Source organism: Doryrhamphus excisus, chromosome 3 (assembly GCF_030265055.1).
Source record: "Doryrhamphus excisus isolate RoL2022-K1 chromosome 3, RoL_Dexc_1.0, whole genome shotgun sequence".
In the NCBI taxonomy this organism is placed as follows: domain Eukaryota; kingdom Metazoa; phylum Chordata; class Actinopteri; order Syngnathiformes; family Syngnathidae; genus Doryrhamphus; species Doryrhamphus excisus.
Genome location: NC_080468.1, coordinates 11,458,944 through 11,476,442, shown reverse-complemented (window position 1 = coordinate 11,476,442; position 17,499 = coordinate 11,458,944). Strand labels below are relative to the sequence as shown.

General features: G+C 41.0%; 2 protein-coding genes across 6 annotated transcripts; both read right to left on the bottom strand.

Moving 5' to 3' along the window:
* Positions 1 to 1,940: 1,940 nt before the first annotated feature.
* Positions 1,941 to 5,774, bottom strand: hsd17b7 (hydroxysteroid (17-beta) dehydrogenase 7). 2 transcript variants are annotated; one of them, XM_058066657.1, is made up of 9 exons: positions 5,629 to 5,774; positions 5,100 to 5,303; positions 4,927 to 5,019; positions 4,717 to 4,831; positions 3,993 to 4,187; positions 3,736 to 3,840; positions 2,624 to 2,680; positions 2,443 to 2,541; positions 1,941 to 2,151 (listed from the first exon to the last, which is right to left on the bottom strand). In XM_058066657.1, the coding sequence occupies exons 2-9, from the start codon at positions 5,225 to 5,227 to the stop codon at positions 2,029 to 2,031; spliced, it is 915 nt and encodes a 304-aa protein (XP_057922640.1). In that variant the 5' UTR covers positions 5,228 to 5,303; positions 5,629 to 5,774; the 3' UTR covers positions 1,941 to 2,028. The 2 variants fall into 2 exon arrangements, with proteins under 2 accessions (XP_057922640.1, XP_057922639.1); XM_058066656.1 differs by having other exon boundaries at positions 5,556 to 5,690.
* A 102-nt stretch (positions 5,775 to 5,876) lies between these two features.
* LOC131125416 (discoidin domain-containing receptor 2-like) lies at positions 5,877 to 14,797 on the bottom strand. 4 transcript variants are annotated; one of them, XM_058066962.1, is made up of 18 exons: positions 14,122 to 14,240; positions 13,923 to 14,025; positions 13,349 to 13,444; positions 12,588 to 12,690; positions 12,230 to 12,467; positions 11,554 to 11,701; positions 11,350 to 11,452; positions 9,701 to 9,884; positions 9,394 to 9,634; positions 9,251 to 9,316; positions 8,821 to 8,957; positions 8,540 to 8,747; positions 8,232 to 8,455; positions 7,496 to 7,623; positions 7,203 to 7,421; positions 6,837 to 7,071; positions 6,540 to 6,689; positions 5,879 to 6,460 (listed from the first exon to the last, which is right to left on the bottom strand). In XM_058066962.1, the coding sequence occupies exons 1-18, from the start codon at positions 14,155 to 14,157 to the stop codon at positions 6,326 to 6,328; spliced, it is 2,754 nt and encodes a 917-aa protein (XP_057922945.1). In that variant the 5' UTR covers positions 14,158 to 14,240; the 3' UTR covers positions 5,879 to 6,325. The 4 variants fall into 4 exon arrangements, with proteins under 4 accessions (XP_057922946.1, XP_057922947.1, XP_057922944.1 ...); XM_058066963.1 differs by lacking the exon at positions 14,122 to 14,240 and adding an exon at positions 14,735 to 14,797 and having other exon boundaries at positions 5,877 to 6,460; positions 8,232 to 8,747; XM_058066964.1 differs by lacking the exon at positions 14,122 to 14,240 and adding an exon at positions 14,735 to 14,784 and having other exon boundaries at positions 5,877 to 6,460; positions 8,232 to 8,747; positions 13,923 to 14,090.
* Positions 14,798 to 17,499: the final 2,702 nt, after the last annotated feature.

Genomic DNA, 17,499 nt, shown 5'->3' with positions numbered 1-17,499 from the left:
CAGCATGTGACACAAGCTGTATAGTTTATATCAGTAAAATATGATAACTATGTAGACGTATTTCAAATATGAAAGAAGATAGTTCTTACTCCAGTTTATTTATTTTCTAAATAGATAAGATTATGCATCATTTGAACAATGTTGAGCTTCAAAAAAATACACACTAAGGGTATAGTTCAGTTACCTGATGAGAATTTAGGTTTTGTTGAGTTGTATCATGTTGAACAACTTGATGAAAAAGTAGGTAAGGGCCAGAAAATTAGAATATTTTCATAAACTTGATTTATTTCAGTCATTGTGTTCAAAAGGTATAACTTTTACATTATATTTAATCATTGCACACAGACTGATGCATTTCAAATGTTTATTTCTTTAATTTTGATGATTATAGGTGGCAACAAATGAAAATCCGAAATTCCGTGGGTCAGAAAATTAGAATATTACCTAAGGCCAATACAAAAAAAGGATTTTTAGAAATGTTGGCCAACTGAAAAGTGTGAACGTGAAAAATATGAGAATGTACAGTACTCAATACTTGGTTGGAGCTCCTTTTGCCTCAATGACTGCATTAATGCGGCGTGGCATGGAGTCGATCAGTTTCTGGCACTGCTCAGGTGTTATGAGAGCCCAGGTTGCTTTGATAGTGGCCTTCAGCTCTTCTGCATTTTTGGGTCTGGCATTCTGCATCTTCCTCTTAACAATACCCCACAGATTTTCGATGGGGCTAAGGTCAGGTGAGTTGGCTGGCCAATTGAGAACAGAAATATCATGGTCCTTAAACCAGGCACTGGTAGATTTGGCGCTGTGTGCAGGCGCCAAGTCCTGTTGGAACGTAAAATCCCCATCTCCATAAAGCAGGTCAGCAGCAGGAAGCATGAAGTGCTCTAAAACTTGCTGGTAGACGGCTGCGTTGACCTTGGATCTCAGGAAACAGAGTGGACCGACACCAGCAGATGACATGGCACCCCAAACCATCACTGATGGTGGAAACTTCACACTAGACTTCAAGCAACGTGGATCCTGTGCCTCTCCTCTCTTCCTCCAGACTCTGGGACCTCGATTTCCAAAGGAAATGCAAAATTTGCTTTCATCAGAAAACATAACTTTGGACCACTCAGCAGCAGTCCAGCTCTTTTTTTCCTTAGCCCAGGTGAGACGCTTTTCGCGCTGTTTCTTGTTCAAAAGAGGCTTGACACGAGGTATGCGGCAGTTGAAACCCATGTCTTTCATGCGTCTCTTGGTGGTGGATCTTGAAGCACTGACTCCTGCAGCAGTCCAGTCCTTGTGAATCTCCCCCACATTTTTGAATGGGTTTTTTTTCCACAATCTTCACCAGGGCGCGGTGATTCCTATCGCTTGTACACTTTTTCCTACCACAGTTTTTCCTTCCCTTTGCCTCTCCATTAATGTGTTTGGACACAGAGGTTTGAGAACAGCCAACCTTTTCAGCAATAACCTTTTGAGTCTTGCCCTCCTTGTGCAATGTGTCAATGGTTGCCTTTTGGACAGCTGTCAAATCTGAAGTCTTCCCCATGTTTGTGTAAGCTTCAGAACTGGACTGAGAGACCATTTAAAGCCCTTTGCAGGTGTTTTGAGTTAATCAGCTGATTAGTGGGTGGCACCAGGTGTCTTCAAAATTGAACCCTTTCACAATATTCTAATTTTCTGACCCACGGAATTTCGGATTTTCATTTGTTGCCACCTATAATCATCAAAATTAAAGAAATAAACATTTGAAATGCATCAGTCTGTGTGCAATGATTAAATATAATGTAAAAGTTATACCTTTTGAACACATTGACTGAAATAAATCAAGTTTATGAAAATATTCTAATTTTCTGGCCCTTACCTGTAGTTCAGTTACCTGATGAGAATTTAGGTTTTGTTGAGTTGTATCATGTTGAACAACTTGATGAAAAAGTAAGGCAAGGCAAGGTAAATAAGAGCACAGTATTATATTTTGGTGTAAGGTAAACCTTTGCTTTACATACGTAGCACACAAGTCTATGATGTTACGATGTTATGATGTTACAGTGAATTAGGTTGTGTGTAAGAGTTGACTGGTCTGTCGGCAAGTCTTCTCCTGACTTCTTTCTCCAGCTGAAGAAGCTTTTCATAAAGCTCTTCACACATGCTGTCGTCAATGTCCATCTATCAGAACACAAATAGGGGGTCTGGTTACACGTATGTAATGACAAGGAGCCCACTAACCACAATATTAGGCACACCTGCACAGTCAGAGAGCTCTAATACAAGACAATTGAGGCTTAGGTTCTACACCTCTGTACAAAGTACAACTACAATGCATGACACAGTCATCATCAAGTGTCAATGAAAACTAAGCATAGAAGAAAGCATTTTTGGTACACTCTTGGATTGGATTGCATCATCATGTGTGCCTAATGAAGTTGTCAGTTAGCTTGAATGAAGAGAGATACGTACCGGTTGTGGTTCTGTGTAGTTTGTCCCGAGTCCTGATGTTAAACTGTGATACTTTGCCCTTGGATCCAGAGACTCTGGCGTTTGAAGAAACAGCCAGTGCTGTAGAAGTCCAGAGAATTCTATGATTACATTTCATTCACTGTATCAGTCCTTTGATGGGTATTTTGGGGCGGGGACTTACCAGAGAGCCTGCTCCGTTGTACGGCGTAAGAGTGAACGTATTTGTGAAGATCCTGATCTGCTCAAAACAGATTCCAAGAAAACATGAAGTACAAACGTGACTACTGTACATTCCTCCATTTTTATGACAGTACATCTTCTCAAAGGACAGAAACATTATACATTTACTATTCACTGCAACTCACTTGTGTTTCCAGCTATTTAAGACACTGACGACTTGAGGTTATATCCGCGGTTTATCAGTTCCAGACCCGACCGTGATAAGTGAATTTCCGCAAAGTATTTTTACAGTTAGAGAGTAGAAAGCCTGTTTTCAACTTTCTAAATATATTTTTTTAACATGACTAGAGTCCTCTAGACATGAAATAACATCCTTACAGTCACCTTCACACTCATACTACTCAATATAATAGATACAAACTAAACACTGCTCAAGTCAACAGCTCTCAGTATGATGCAGTGCTGCTTTAATGTTAACATCATTAGAGCCCTCTAGGCACGGATAACACCCCTACAGTCACCTTTACACTCATATTACTCAGCATAGTAGATACAAACTAAACACATCTCTCAGTATGATGCAGTGCTGCTTTAATGTTTTTAACATCATTAGAGCCCTCTAGGCATGAAATAACACCCCTATAGTCACATTTCCACTTATTTGACCCGAAACAGTAGAGATATAATCAGAGAAAATAAGCCATTTAAGGCATAAATAAAACTAGTGCTCAAGTGTGTTGCAATAAATGTGACTGGACCTGTGGAGGACAGGAAGTGATGTTGAGGGTTCAAAGCTGAGTTTTAACTTGTGGATTACAACTGCAACAGTAGCCTGTGATTAATATTATGTTATTAATTTTGTGCGTGTTGTGAGATGAGTAATAATAATAATAATTTGAGTAATAATGGGTTGTATTCAACCACAAAATGGCATGATATACCTCTGAAAAACCATGATAGAGTGAAACTCGAACTGCAATGTGGTCAAGAATGACTGTACTGTCTCCTGAGAAGATACAATAAAATGATTTCTGAAATGTGTGGGGTTGTAGTCATCTTTGTATATTTATATTTATGTTTATAAATGAATAGCATGAGGCAAATGACACTCACCAGCCACATGATTGGCATTATGAGAGTCCACAAAAAGGAGGGGAGGATGCCATATGTTAGATTGGTCATCACCAGCCCTGGACATATCACAGAGGAAAAAAGCCCCTAGAAGAAAATGGGAATCATTTTTTTTAATGGTCAGATTAGACCATTTTTACAATAATTTAACCTTTAGGTCTATTTGTTTCCCCTGAATCATGATACATTTGTAATAACAAGTGGCCAAATGTGCCACAATATGAAGGAGAACGACAAACCTGGCTGTTCTTGTGTCTGTTGAGGGCCACACTGAGCATGTCAGAAGCATACTTAGAAGAGCTGTAGGGCTCAGTTCCGTTTCTGTGTTGGATGTCATCGATGCTGAAAGCGGTGCGGCGGGCGTTACTTGAGGAGGTCCACACGATACGTGATGTGTGATCCCCCGAACACAGCAGAGGCTCCAGCTCTCTAATCTGCAACATAAACACCAGTGTCAGTCCTACAGCTTCTAAATGTGATACTTTTGAGCATCAATTAGAAATATAACCATTCATCTTTTTTATGATGTTGATGATGAAAATTAGTGGTCTGAAAAAAGATTTACTCCTTACTCTCAGTTTGGGAAAAAGCTAGTTTATAATATGTCAAAACTAATTTAATCCGTACTGAAAGCGCAATGTACAATTTCTGCCACTAGGGGTCTCTCAATTCAAACATGGTCCTTCCTATTGAATAAGTAGAATAATAACAATAAGAAGAATTGAATAAAATGTAAATTTAAAGGGCATTGCTAATATACATAATTAAATTTTCACACAGGGCCATGTAGGTTTGGATTTTTTTTCCCTTAATAATAAAAAGTTTCATTTAAAAACTGGATTTTGACTAATATTTACATTTGTTTGAAGCATGCAAAAAGGAAATCAGTGTATACTTAATGTAGTGTATTATCAAACTATGAGATCGTCAGTTAAAGTTCATGTAGGCTTTGGTCTAACGCACCAGGAGAAAATGACCAAACAGGTTGGTAGCAAACACTTCCTGTAGACCGTCAGGGTTCAGGTGGTCCTGCTGGGTTAAGATACCCTGTGCTGTTGCAAACATGTTGATGATGTTCCTACAGAAAAAGATGATGCATGTTACATCAGAGTACAGACATTCTGGAGTGGTTAAAAGTAACTATTTTGAGCAAATCACACAAGTGAAGCTTACCTAGAGAATAAACCTTTGAAAAAGGCTTTTATATCCACATGTGGATTGGGCATAATTCCTGCATTAAGATACAAAAAGTCAATTCTCTTGTACCTGTGGAAAAACATACATTTCTGATTAACCCATATGATAAGAATAGAAACTGCTTCTTATCAGCATCACTGTCTATCAACCTGGACTTCAGCTCTTGGGCAGCAGTGAGCACAGACTGCACAGAACCAACATCAAGGTGCAGTAAATCCACATGGGCGTCGGAGTGAGACGTCAAGAGGGCGAAGCGGGCAGCCTCGGCCCTTTGCATGTTTCTGCATGCCAGACACAGACGAAGCCGAGCATCCTCAGTCAGAAGCCTTTCACACAAGGCTAGACCGATGCCACTAAAACAGGAAGTCACATGGCAGATAGAAACCATAAACAAGTAGCTCATAAATAATTCACTGAAATTGAAGACACCGGGGCCAGGCTACAGCATTTTCTATGATGCTTCTCCAGTTTAAGGTCACTCAATGATAAAAAAAAAAACTACTTTCTACACTAACGCTAACACTAACCCCCAATGAAGCAGCGTCGACTGACTTAGCCAAAATGCTAATATTAGCCCTTGCTACATACATAACATACCAACGTACCTGTTCGCGCCGGTTACAATGACAACTTTATCCATATCCGCCCGTAGTTTACTCCAATTTGAATGACACTCACCGAGTAAAATGAAACCTCTTGAGTGGGTACTGTTGTGGACTAAGTTGCCATGGTTCGATTCCAGTATAAACACATCCGCCAATGAGCTACCTCGAGCAGATGCATGGCGTGATTGGCTGTCCAATGCCTGAGGTCCAGTCGGCCTCTACTACGGCAAGCGACGCGGGACATAAATAGTGGACAAACCTACAAAGTGTATATGAACAAAAAAATCCCTTTACAATCAGTTTAACTCGTTTATTTGTACTGATTTACATATTTTTGCAGTAAATAAAGTGGATTAAGTATCCAGGGTGTGTATTTTATTGTAAGGTTAAAAAAATGAACATTTAGTTATGGTAACTTTCACTTTCTTTGCAAGTACAAAAATAGAAATGATTCATAGGTTATATAGAAGAGCTGATTTATTTTATAAATTGTACACATATGTGTTAAAACCCTAGAAATAATATATCTGCTCTATAAATAGACACTGAAGAGGTGGTAGAAAATAATAAATACATAGAGTAATGCATTATAAGATGTTTCATGGCATGTCTATAAAGCACAATCCACTTCCTCCTTATTATATACAGCCCCTTTGTCGCAAACTAGTTTAAAACAACTGGATAACATTTGCAGGGTTGAATAGAACTCCACATTCATACACAATAAATCCTGTGCAGGCTGTGCGTCACAGAGAAAAATGTCCCATCTGCTACGCCAGGCTCTGTACAAGCTGACTGTGTATTTCCTGAAAGCTCGGCCTTTGTTTGGCATTTCTCTTCCAGCAGCTCAGCATCAAGTCGTGATACACTGCACAGGGACAGCATGGCGGCTGAGGCAGGTAGACCTGGACATATTAAAAAAGTATTCATTAATAAAGATAAATATGGCTTAGTGAAATTAATAAAAAGGTTTATTATTCTCACCTGTTTGCCCTGGTCCCTGAAAAACTCGCCTGTGTTTTCAATGACCTGCTCATCGGAGAGGTGGGAATATGGCTGCTCCTTGCAAAGAGTCAGAATCTCCCACAAAGTCACCCCGAATGCCCACACGTCACTGGCCATGGTGAATTTACCCTGGAAATCAGACATAGTATGGCAGAATTGATTCTACAGTATGAAGCTGTTTCACATCAAGAGTGAGGTATAGCGTGAAATGTGAGCTTACAGTCAGGCCATGAGGTATTAATAGAGGAAGTCAGTCAATTTCTGATACCCACTCACCAGCAGGATGCTTTCCCAAGACATCCAGCGGATCGGTAGCACAGCTCGACCCTGAATCCGGTAGTAGTCCCCGCGGTACAGGTTGCGACTCATGCCGAAATCTGCTATCTTTATGGTGTAGTTCTTCCCCACCAAGCAGTTGCGTGTGGCCAGATCACGGTGGACAAAGTTGAGGGAGGACAAGTACTTCATACCAGATGCTATCTGCACGGCCATGTCAATCAGTTTACTGTAGCTAAAGAGAAACACAATAATAAGTACTTTATACAGATTTGTAAAGAGCAAATGAAAAGTCCAACAGATGATGAATATTCTAATATTTTCTTGGACTCATCTCGAGCAAAGAGGATATTGAACCTACTGTACCTGACCACACTAATCTCCTCTTTCTCCTCCAGTGCCGCCTCATGTTCCTCATCAGTCTCCTTTAGTCTGAGATTGCAGAGGAATTGGTTGAGGTCCCCATTCTCCATGTACTCAGTGATCATACACAAAGGGTCCTTGTCCACACACACGGCCAGAAGACGGACAATGTTTGAGTCCCTCAGGCGGGACATGATGCGGATCTCTTTGAGAAAATCATTCCTGAAGTGGTGGAAATGGACTTAAAAAAAAAAAAATACAAGTTGTTTGTTCCAGAATTATAGCTGACAAGTTACCTTGCGTTCTTGTTGGCATCTTCTCGCAGGGTTTTAACAGCTACTAGCAGGGGTGATTGGGTGTCCTCTTCTGCAGATAGGGCCTCATCTAAAAAGGACTGCATGCCCTCTGCTTCACACAAATGCACCTGTTGCAAAACAATAACAGAGTCGATCCCATGTATTTGCTCACGGGCATATTTCCCAATTTTGTCACAAAATAACACATTTCAAAATGATATACTGTAATTCCAGATGTGTAAACTGCCAATTTTTTCTTAAACTTTGAGCCCCTGACCATGTTCTAATCTTGTGACATATCCTATACTTCTGAACTACTACTAATCATTTAAATACTGTGTCAATCAATTCATACAAGTGCATACATAACAGGCTGCACGGTGGACGAGTGGTTAGCACGCTTTTCCTCACGAGGGTCGTGGGGGGTGCTGGAGCCTATCCGAGCTGTCTTAGGGCGAGAGGTGAGGGTACACCCTGGACGAGTCGCCAGCCAATCACAGGGCACATATAGACAAACAACCATTCACACTCACATTCATACCTATGGACAATTTAGAGTCGCCAATTAACCTAGCATGTTTTTGGAATGTGGGAGGAAACCAGCACGAGGAGAACATGCAAACTCTTGCATATTGCATAACTTTGCATATTATGTTTTAGAGTTGTTTGTGTGTGTGTGTGTGTGGGGGGGGGGGGGGGGGGGGGTCATTTTTCCACCCCAAACATTAAAATGTACCTCTCCAAACTGTCCTTCTCCCAGTTTCTCCTTGAACGTAAGTTTGTCTCTGGGGAACTCTCTCATGGATGGATCTGTGCCAGCAAAGAGATTGAGGTTGACAGCCGTGATGGAGTGGCCGCTGCTGTCTGAAGACTCCTGCAGGCTGATAATATCTGCCTCTGCATAGTGAGGGGCGCTGTCTAAACCGCCGGCTGCAAGAGCCCTGTAGGAGCTGCTTGGTCCTGATGCGGGAAGACACATGGCCAAGGGATCATTGCAGCACATGCAGTGAGAGCAGACTTCCAATGAGGATTTTGTGACCTCACCCAGGTGCTCTGTAGAATGAGCAAACTCCGGCAGTCTTCGAATGAGGCGGGAGGGTTCCTGGTAGTCGGAGCAGAGGGGGAAGATCCTCTCATAGGTGGAATTGGAAGTGGAGAGAGAGGAGGACAAAGACGAGTGGTGGAAGGAAAAGGCCTGCGTCTGAACCGCGAGACGAGCTGTGAGTTCGTCATCCAGGATGCGGCGTGATGCCTTAATTATTGAACATAAATATTAGTCACCTCTGTGTTAAAATAACTGTAGGCAAATTAATTTTTTTTCACACCTTCTCAAGCATTTTCTGCCACACCGTCCGCCACAAGATGATGACAATGATAGCCATCAGGATAGCGATAATAGCCACCAAGCAACCAATCAGGATCCTTGTATTGCTGTCATCCACTTTGTGAGTTGGATCATCCCCTAAGTAAGATGGAAAAGGGGGTTGTAAATCACTTGCTGAAAAACAGCAACCTGACATGTAATGTGGCAGCCAGCAGGGGGCGTAGTCTGATCACACACACAAAAAAGCTTCAAGACAGGCAATTATCTGCACTTGTAGAGCCAAATAAAGCATGGCACACCGGATGAAGATGCATTGCACAAATTGTGTTGCACAAATTAAATTATATTTAAGAAACATAATTGTTTACTAACACATCACACACTCGTATCTAGTGAGTACGTTCCTTCTTTTGAACGTCTAAGCATCTGACCTGGTAGTGTGTTTGCCGGGTGTCCATGTTTGCGAGGAGTCAGTGATGTGTTGTAAACCGCCGAGCCTGTCAATGGACAAACACCAAAATGAAACATGAAACTCTGAAAATGAAAGCGAGAATGAATCATGAATAAATTTCACCTGACTGGAAGGCCACCTCGCTGAAGAGCATCCAGAGGTCACTGAAGTGGAAACGGCATTTGATGGCGCTGGCCGTGTGGTCCCCGAGGGGCACGGTGATAAACCGCGCACTTTGGCTCACATAGTCGACAGGTGGCTTAAAGGTCACCGGGTCAGCTTCCCAGTTTGATCCAGACCGGAAAAAACAGGTGGCTTGCCTAAACATCCGGACACCTTGACTGAACATGTTATTACAGTGAACCTGTGGAGGAGACCCTGTTTGAAACTTTATACTTTCATCTCTGAGGAGTTTGGTTTGTCATATCACCTTCATCGACGTAAAGTTCCGAACATGGTCGAATTCGAAGGTCATTTCTATATAACCTTTGGGGGAGCTCCTGTTGCTCCAGCCCACGTAGTCGTAGCCAGGCCACATGCCATGTATGTGACTGTGCACGAAATCATCCAGACCCCAGGTGCCATCAGTCAACTGGCCCAGGCCCTTTGTCAGTCTAGGAGGGAGATACGGTAGATAAATGAGTCAGCATACATTTCAAGTTGCTCTGGACCCCAGTTCGATTCCACCCTCGGTCATCTCTGTGTGGAGTTTGCATGTTCTCCCCGTGCATGTGTGGGTTTTCTCTGGGTACCCCGTTTTCCTCCCACATTCTAAAAGCATGCTAGGTTAATTGGCGACTCCAAATTGTCCATGGGTATGAAGGTGAGTGTGAATGGTTGTTTGCCTATATGTGCCCTGTGATTGGCTGGCGACCAGTCCAGGGAGACAGCTGGGATAGGCTCCAGCCCGCCCACAACCCTCTTGAGGTTGCTCTGCGGTATAATTTGCACCAGCCAAAAATGCAGAATAAAGAAGAAAAAAGTAGCAGATACTGCCACATGAGCCTACAGTGCCCCCTTGTGGCTGTCAGTGCAAGTCGCTCTGGAGTACAAGTGCCAGGACCAGCCAAACCATGTAAAAAGTGTAACTTTTAGTCCATCAAACATTTAAATCAAGCAAAAAATACCCCATGTCTGAAAATCTATTTGTCTTACACCTAGCTTCTTTAATAGTAGCAGAACCTTTGAACCACACATTAATTGCGTTACTATGAACAATGAGGGGTTGCATTCAAAGGTGCCATGTAATTCACATGTTGTGAGTTTATTTCTAGCAAATTGTGCTTCCACATTCAGAGTTAAGTGGTGACCTTGAAGGCATCATCAGGGGAACAGCGCCTCGACCATGCTCCGCAGCAAAGAAAGGAGGTGTTTATCATTTGTGTCCATTATATGAACCAATAAGTCTGGGACCCAAGTGGAAAAGTGAGGTTACAGGGAGAAGAGTGACAGAAGGTGGAGAATTTCAAGTACTTGGGGTCAACAATTCAGAACAAAGGTGACTGTGAAAAGGAGGTGAAGAAGCGTGTGCAGGCAGGATGGAACGGGTGGTGAAAAATGTCAGGTGTGATGTGTGATAGAGGAGTGTCAGCTAAAATGAAAGGAAGGGTATATAAAAGGTATATAAAACTGTGGTGAGACCAGCCATGTTGTTTGGTCTAGAGCAGGGGTCTCAAACTCAATTTACTTGGGGGCCACTGGAGCTCGGGTCTGGGTGAGACTGGGCCGCATCAGGTTTTCAAAAAATAAAAAATAAAAAAAAATAAAAAAAATTTAAAACTTAAAACTGGATAGGATCAGGAAGGAGTACATCAGAGAGACATACATGTTAGAGACCTTGGAGATAAAGTTAGAGAGGCCAGGCAGGAAGTGTAGAGGAAGCCCAAAAAGGAGGTTTTTGGATGGTGGTGTGAGAGACACAGACATGGAAGAAAGGGTGACAAGAGAAAGAAGAAGATATGAACCAATAAGTCAGTTTAATGACAATGTTTTACATCAACAGTGAGTTACTTTGAGTAGTAACTGAAATCTCTGATGTATTCATTATTCAACATGTGTATGTAAAGGTACCTTCCTTACCTTTCAGCTGATGCTCCGTCATACACAGAGTCATTGAAGTAGACATCCAGGCCTCTGTAGATCATGCGGTGCCCCTCCGGGATGCTGTAAGAAACCAGACCATCTAAAAGCAGAACACAGAAAATGTTAATTTGTTTATTGAGCAATTCTATCATGTAACACACAGTACATGTCAGTAGTTATGACTAACAGCTATTGACTAACCGAGCCATTCGCAGCCATAGAGCTCCACTCTCATGCACACAATCAAAGAGTGGTCAGTCACTGGCATGAAGCGCACATATCGTGCAATAATGGGAGGCTCTAAATCCTTCAGCACCACATCGTAGGCATTGCTGTTCCCCTCAATGACCTGGAAGAGGAGAGGCACACATTTGATGTTAAACAAAAAAGGTGCAAATGAGTTGTCGTCAATATAATTAAACGCTGGAAACTGTAACCACAATAATATATGATTAAATTCATTCATATTTATATACAATGGATGCCCGCACAGTTCATGCTCCCTATTAGTGGGTGAACAATCGAATGCTGAATGTAATCTAATAATTCCAATTACTTTTATTGCAAACAGCAAGCTTGCAGGAGAGTTTGAAGGGACCATTTACTCTAATACATATTGTTAAATTTATATCTATCAAGAATACGTAATTTACAGGACTATATGGGAATTAAGGGGAATAAATTGCAGTATAATAATAACAGTAACAGGGAATTATAGTACACTATAGGGAACAGGGAACATCTTCCTGCAACATCTTAGTTACAACAACTCAATTCACACAAATTTCAGTTAAAAATATTAAATATTTCCAAAATTCTATTTGTTTTTTTTTGGTTTATTGCAAATTAAATAAAAAATGTGCACGAGTCTGCTCACCTGCCGCCCCTTTCGATCACTCCAGCTCACCCAGTTGGTGGCGTCCCGGCTGTACTTGATCCTGTATCGCTGAGCAAACTCCTTCCCCATGCCGTCAGCGTGGCGCCCTTGCGTGCCTACCAGTGTGATGAAATGGAGTGAGCGCAGGTCCACCTGAAGATATTCTTTAAAACCGTCAGATTCGGATAAAATGTCAGGACACCAAGCTCCATCTCCATCTCCGTTGTCAAAATCAAGTCTGCAGAAGAGAAAGACAATGAGATGAAGAATTAAAAACAAGCCAATATTGGAATTATATTTAATATGCATGTATTGGAATATTACTCGGAAGGTGTATGTGCAATAAAGAAAAACATGCCTTCCAAATTTTGCAGCTGTTGACTCAGACCACTGACTGGAAGCAGAGATGTCCTCATCCTGAATCTGTCCACCAGTCATACCAAGTGGGTAGCGACACATTTCTACAAACACACAAAGCATCATTGATACATGAATGCATCCAAACACTATATGCATGTTTCCTCGCTAAGTATTCACAAGTGTAACATGGAGGTGAGTTGTGGTCCCCCCAGCCCTCCTTCCTGCAGCCCTGCAAGGCCTCTACAGTGGAACAGAGGCGTCACTGTGTAGGTGCCAGTGTCGGGAGGCTTTCTCTTCAGGGTTCATTCCTTTTCCAATGTTCCACCACATCCACGTGAGACTTCAAAATGTCTCTGGAACCCAACTGAGAGCTACTGTCGCTTGCTACCTGCTAATAAGGGACGTTGATGCTGTATTCGCCCTCTCTGCGAGAGAGCGGCCGAACAAATACGCCTTATGCTGTGAAAATATTCAAAGTGGGTAGAGTGTGTAGCTCTGTGTGCTGCCCACGACTACGCCTATAAACCGCTTGTGAAAGGTCTGCCTGTTCGGAGGATATTTGCTGTCTTACATCAGGTAAACCACACACACACGTCTACATTTTAAGCCCACCCACCTGATATTGCTTTACTTCATCATCCTGGCAGAAATATGCAAATGTTATTTTAAGCTCCCATCACTTGCACATTGAAATTTGTCTTGCACATAGAATAACATACGATATGTAGAACTACATATCCACTGCATAACAATCACTACCTGGGTTCACTTGACATTGCACTGCGGCAGCCAACAGGAGCACGACAACCTCTTGACAACCCATGACCTTTGCTCCTTCTCGAGGCCCAGGCGCAGCTACATGAACATAGAAGAAGATGGGGATGGTTTTATAATCCATGCAAACAATATTAGAATGTACCACGTTGCTGTTATACAGTATTAAACAAGTACAGTTTCGGTTGTGTAGATAGATACATTTATGCATGAAAATAATATGTAAATTAAAATCAAATGCCAAAAGCAAAAGGTCTAAAATATTACTGTACATGTACTTTACTCTAAATGTAATTTCTGACTAGTTATCTGCAACCCACCCAGAATGGACCCACTACCCGAATGAGTTGAGAATGGTTGCATTTATAAAACACCAAAGCACAAACAAAGACATAATATTGATTCCACATGCTCAACTTTTCTTGACTGATGCGCCCACTCTAATGCTGTCTGTCACGTGTTTTCCTGCATGATGTCATTTCGGAAACGACACAGTGTCTCAGTACAAAGATACAAGCCAACTTTGAAAATGTACGTTCAAATGAAATAAAAGACTTACTTTTACTTTTCTTTCCTTTTAGGAAGTCATCAGTCCTTGTAAATATTCCTCGTCTGCTGTGGCAGGATACATTTGGGAATCGCTGGACTCTTCCTTCAGACAACTTTTTGGGAGTGGAAAGGAGAGAGACACAGACGGAGTGAGAGGGAGAGAGGGAGGAAACGTAGGCTGGTGGAAAGAAACAGAGAAAATAACACACTTTGGGGTTTGGTTGGTTGGAGGAGGAGGCCAACATCCCAGAATTCCACCTGATCCACAAATGGTTTAAATTACGGCCTCCAGAGGCAGTGAGAATGGCGTCTGCCACCCTCTAACAAGTTCAAACTTCACAAAGACAAGGTTTTCATGAGTAAGATGATCATTAGTAAACAAAGCAGCTGCTTTCAGAATGGTAGGATTCTTTTATTATTTTTTTTTACAGTAAATATTTCTCAGTTGGAAACATTTCTGGAATTTTTGCTCTATGATGCAAAAGTGACTTTCTAGTGATGTTGTACTAGTGGGTTTACTGCATTGTGTTTTAAAATGCACACCTGAGACTCACTTGAGAACTAGTTACAGCTCGCCCATGCGGAAGAATACACACCACACACACACACAGCACAAGAATGCAGTGTTTACCTCGCACACCGTGGAGGAATACAAGTGAGCGCCTCCACACAATATTAACCTAATTTATTTAACTAATTACGTATCATGACAAGCCATATATGGAAGCATATATTCTAGGGTCTGACGCTCTATAACTTTATACTGTCATGAACACATCAACAGCAGTGCAATTCCATCAACATTTAGTATCTCCAACTCACAAAACACTTCTGTACTCCTCCTTCGAGCGACACTTCCTTATTGTCACGAGACGCCCGCGAGATACGTTCATGGACACTTCAAAAAGCTCAATAATATCGTAATTATGTGCATATGTGTGGTCTAAATAAACACAAAGACAACGAAAAAAAGTAAAAATAGATCTTCTTACCACTCAGTAACCTAACTCTCTGCATTTAATTACAATCAGAAATAAATCTGCACTCAAAAGTTAAACTATAAAAAATATACTTACTTTGAACGCAACTCCTCACAGCTCCCAAGTGTGATTCAAACTTGTATAGCTAGACGTGTGCTATTTCGCTTAAGTTACATTTTCAGTTCATTTGGTGCTGTAATACATACAAATTTATTTCCTGTTATATATATTTTTGATCATTAGTCTTTATGTTCATCATCATTATCATCTAGGTCCATCTTCTCACTGAAGGCTGGAGGTCTAAATTGTACTTCTAATAGCATTTGTTGTTCCATGAACTAAATAGATGAGTGACTGAAACAAGAAGGTGCCAGTTATAACACAGGAAAACACAAAACAGGGCAAGATAGGAAGTGTTATTATACTTATTTTAGATAAAAACGTCTCTCTTGCTGTGATTAATTGTAATTAATTCTAAGTTAACTATGAACAAAATGTGATTAATCATGATGAAATGTTTTAACAGTCATTTATGTATATACACAATATTTATCAGGGGATATAGCGCTGGAAACCCTCACAATGTGCTACATTTTGTGCAAATCCATCTTGTATGCAACATTTTCATTTCATTTTGATTACCAGATCATTTTGGGATATCGTCTCTAAAAATATATGTGCCAGATCTCACTGCAATCCATCCAATAGTTTCTGCGACTTAAAAGGAATGGCTTTAGCGCAAATGTGACAGGGACGATTAAAGTTTATCCTCTGAAAGGACTGCTCTACTTTTGTGGCCAAAGAGGAAAATCACTGATGTGGCCCTTGTGAGGAGGTGGGCTGTTATAACATGAAATGAAAGTAGTTGTCAGCTCCTGTGGGGGGGAACGCACTATCATTATCTACTGTCAGCAGCTGCACTGCAGGAGCTGCTGGCTTTTGTGGTTGACTGTAGGCGGGAAATGCTTGATTTTCTTCATAGTTCTTTATATTTTCCGGCCAATCTGCAGTCTGAAGTTAATATTACATCATGTGCGACCACAGAATGCTGGAAGGACCGGTGCTTGTGAATCCCTTTGATTGTCCCCCTGAGGATTTTGTATGATTTTATCAAGAAAAGTATAGCTGACTTCAAAAAAGTTGTCTTATTTATTAATGAGTTACATGAAAATGATATGACCCGACCATAAAAGTGCAATGGGACATTGATGTGTATAATCCCATTGTGCATGACTGACTTTTTAATAATGTCTTAACAGTAATAAGCGACCCTTTTAACATGTTTTTCCTCAGCCGACAGGCCTTGCATGACATCTACAATGTGACTATATTATATGGTATACATTGCATTGCACTATAACCAAACTATAGACACACAAAACAGCGGTTCCGATTAAAACTATTGATTAGTGTATCGTTGTATTTATTAAGTATATTGACATCTCTCTGTGGGGTTCATATGTTCATATGATGGGTTTTCTTCCATCTTTCAAAAATATGCATGTTAGTTTAACTGGTGACTCTAAATTGTCCATACATATGAAAGTGAGAATGAAAGGTTATTTGTCTATATATGCCTTGCGACTAATCGGTGTGCCCTGTTTCTCACCCTAAGTCAGCTGGGATAGGTTCCAGCACACCCTTGTGAGGACAAGTGGCAAAGAAAAGAAATGAATGAAATACATTGAGTTAAGAGTGTGATTTACAATATAGCCAAATTAATACAGAAAATTGTATTTTAAACAATAAAAACACAATACAAAAACACAATAAAAATAGTAAATAAAACCATTAAAAATGATTAACTAGTATAAGAATGAAAGCTTTATTCATAATAAAAAATAAAAAATGTGAATGCTGAATCAGGAACGTGCTCTATCCAGCTGGTGACTTCCTTATATGGGCGTGCTCAGGTACATGAGTGGGGTTTCGGCAGTAGTTCAGAAGTCCTCAAGAGCGGCTTGGGTGTGGGTGTGCCCGGAGGCGGGTCGTTGGTGGAATAAATTAAAACAGACTGCTTTGGAAATCCAAGGAAATACAGCTGAATAGGTGCAGATTCTGGAAGATCTAGAAAGCTTTCTGTGTGGGTTATTGTGTGTAGCTGCTCTTTCGGAGTCCCCAACTCAATACAAAGGGCTGAAGATTAGCATAATAGGTCCCCTTTCAGGCAATACTAGACGTTTATGAACTGTAGTTTGAACTGTGGCCACTAGGTGTCACTAGCAACACACACCAGACTAATATATTGACTAATACAAGTGACAAATCTTATAATTATTTACCTCATAACAGGCACAATTACATAATTACAGTCCTCATCATGCTCTTGTGGCCGTACTTCAGCCAAAACTCAACTCTGAATACCCGACACCGCTTCCTGTCCGCATGCCCGTAAGACATTTATTAAAACATCCACGAGCAAGAGCCTTATTTATGTCTTAAATGGCTTATTTTCTTTGACTATATTTAATATATTGAGTAATATGAGTTCAAAAGTGACTATAGGGGTGTTCGTTCATGTCTAGAGGTCTCTAATAATGGTAAAAATTGTATTTAGAAAGTGAGGGATTACTATATTACTGTTCAATGGCTACATGTATGCAAATA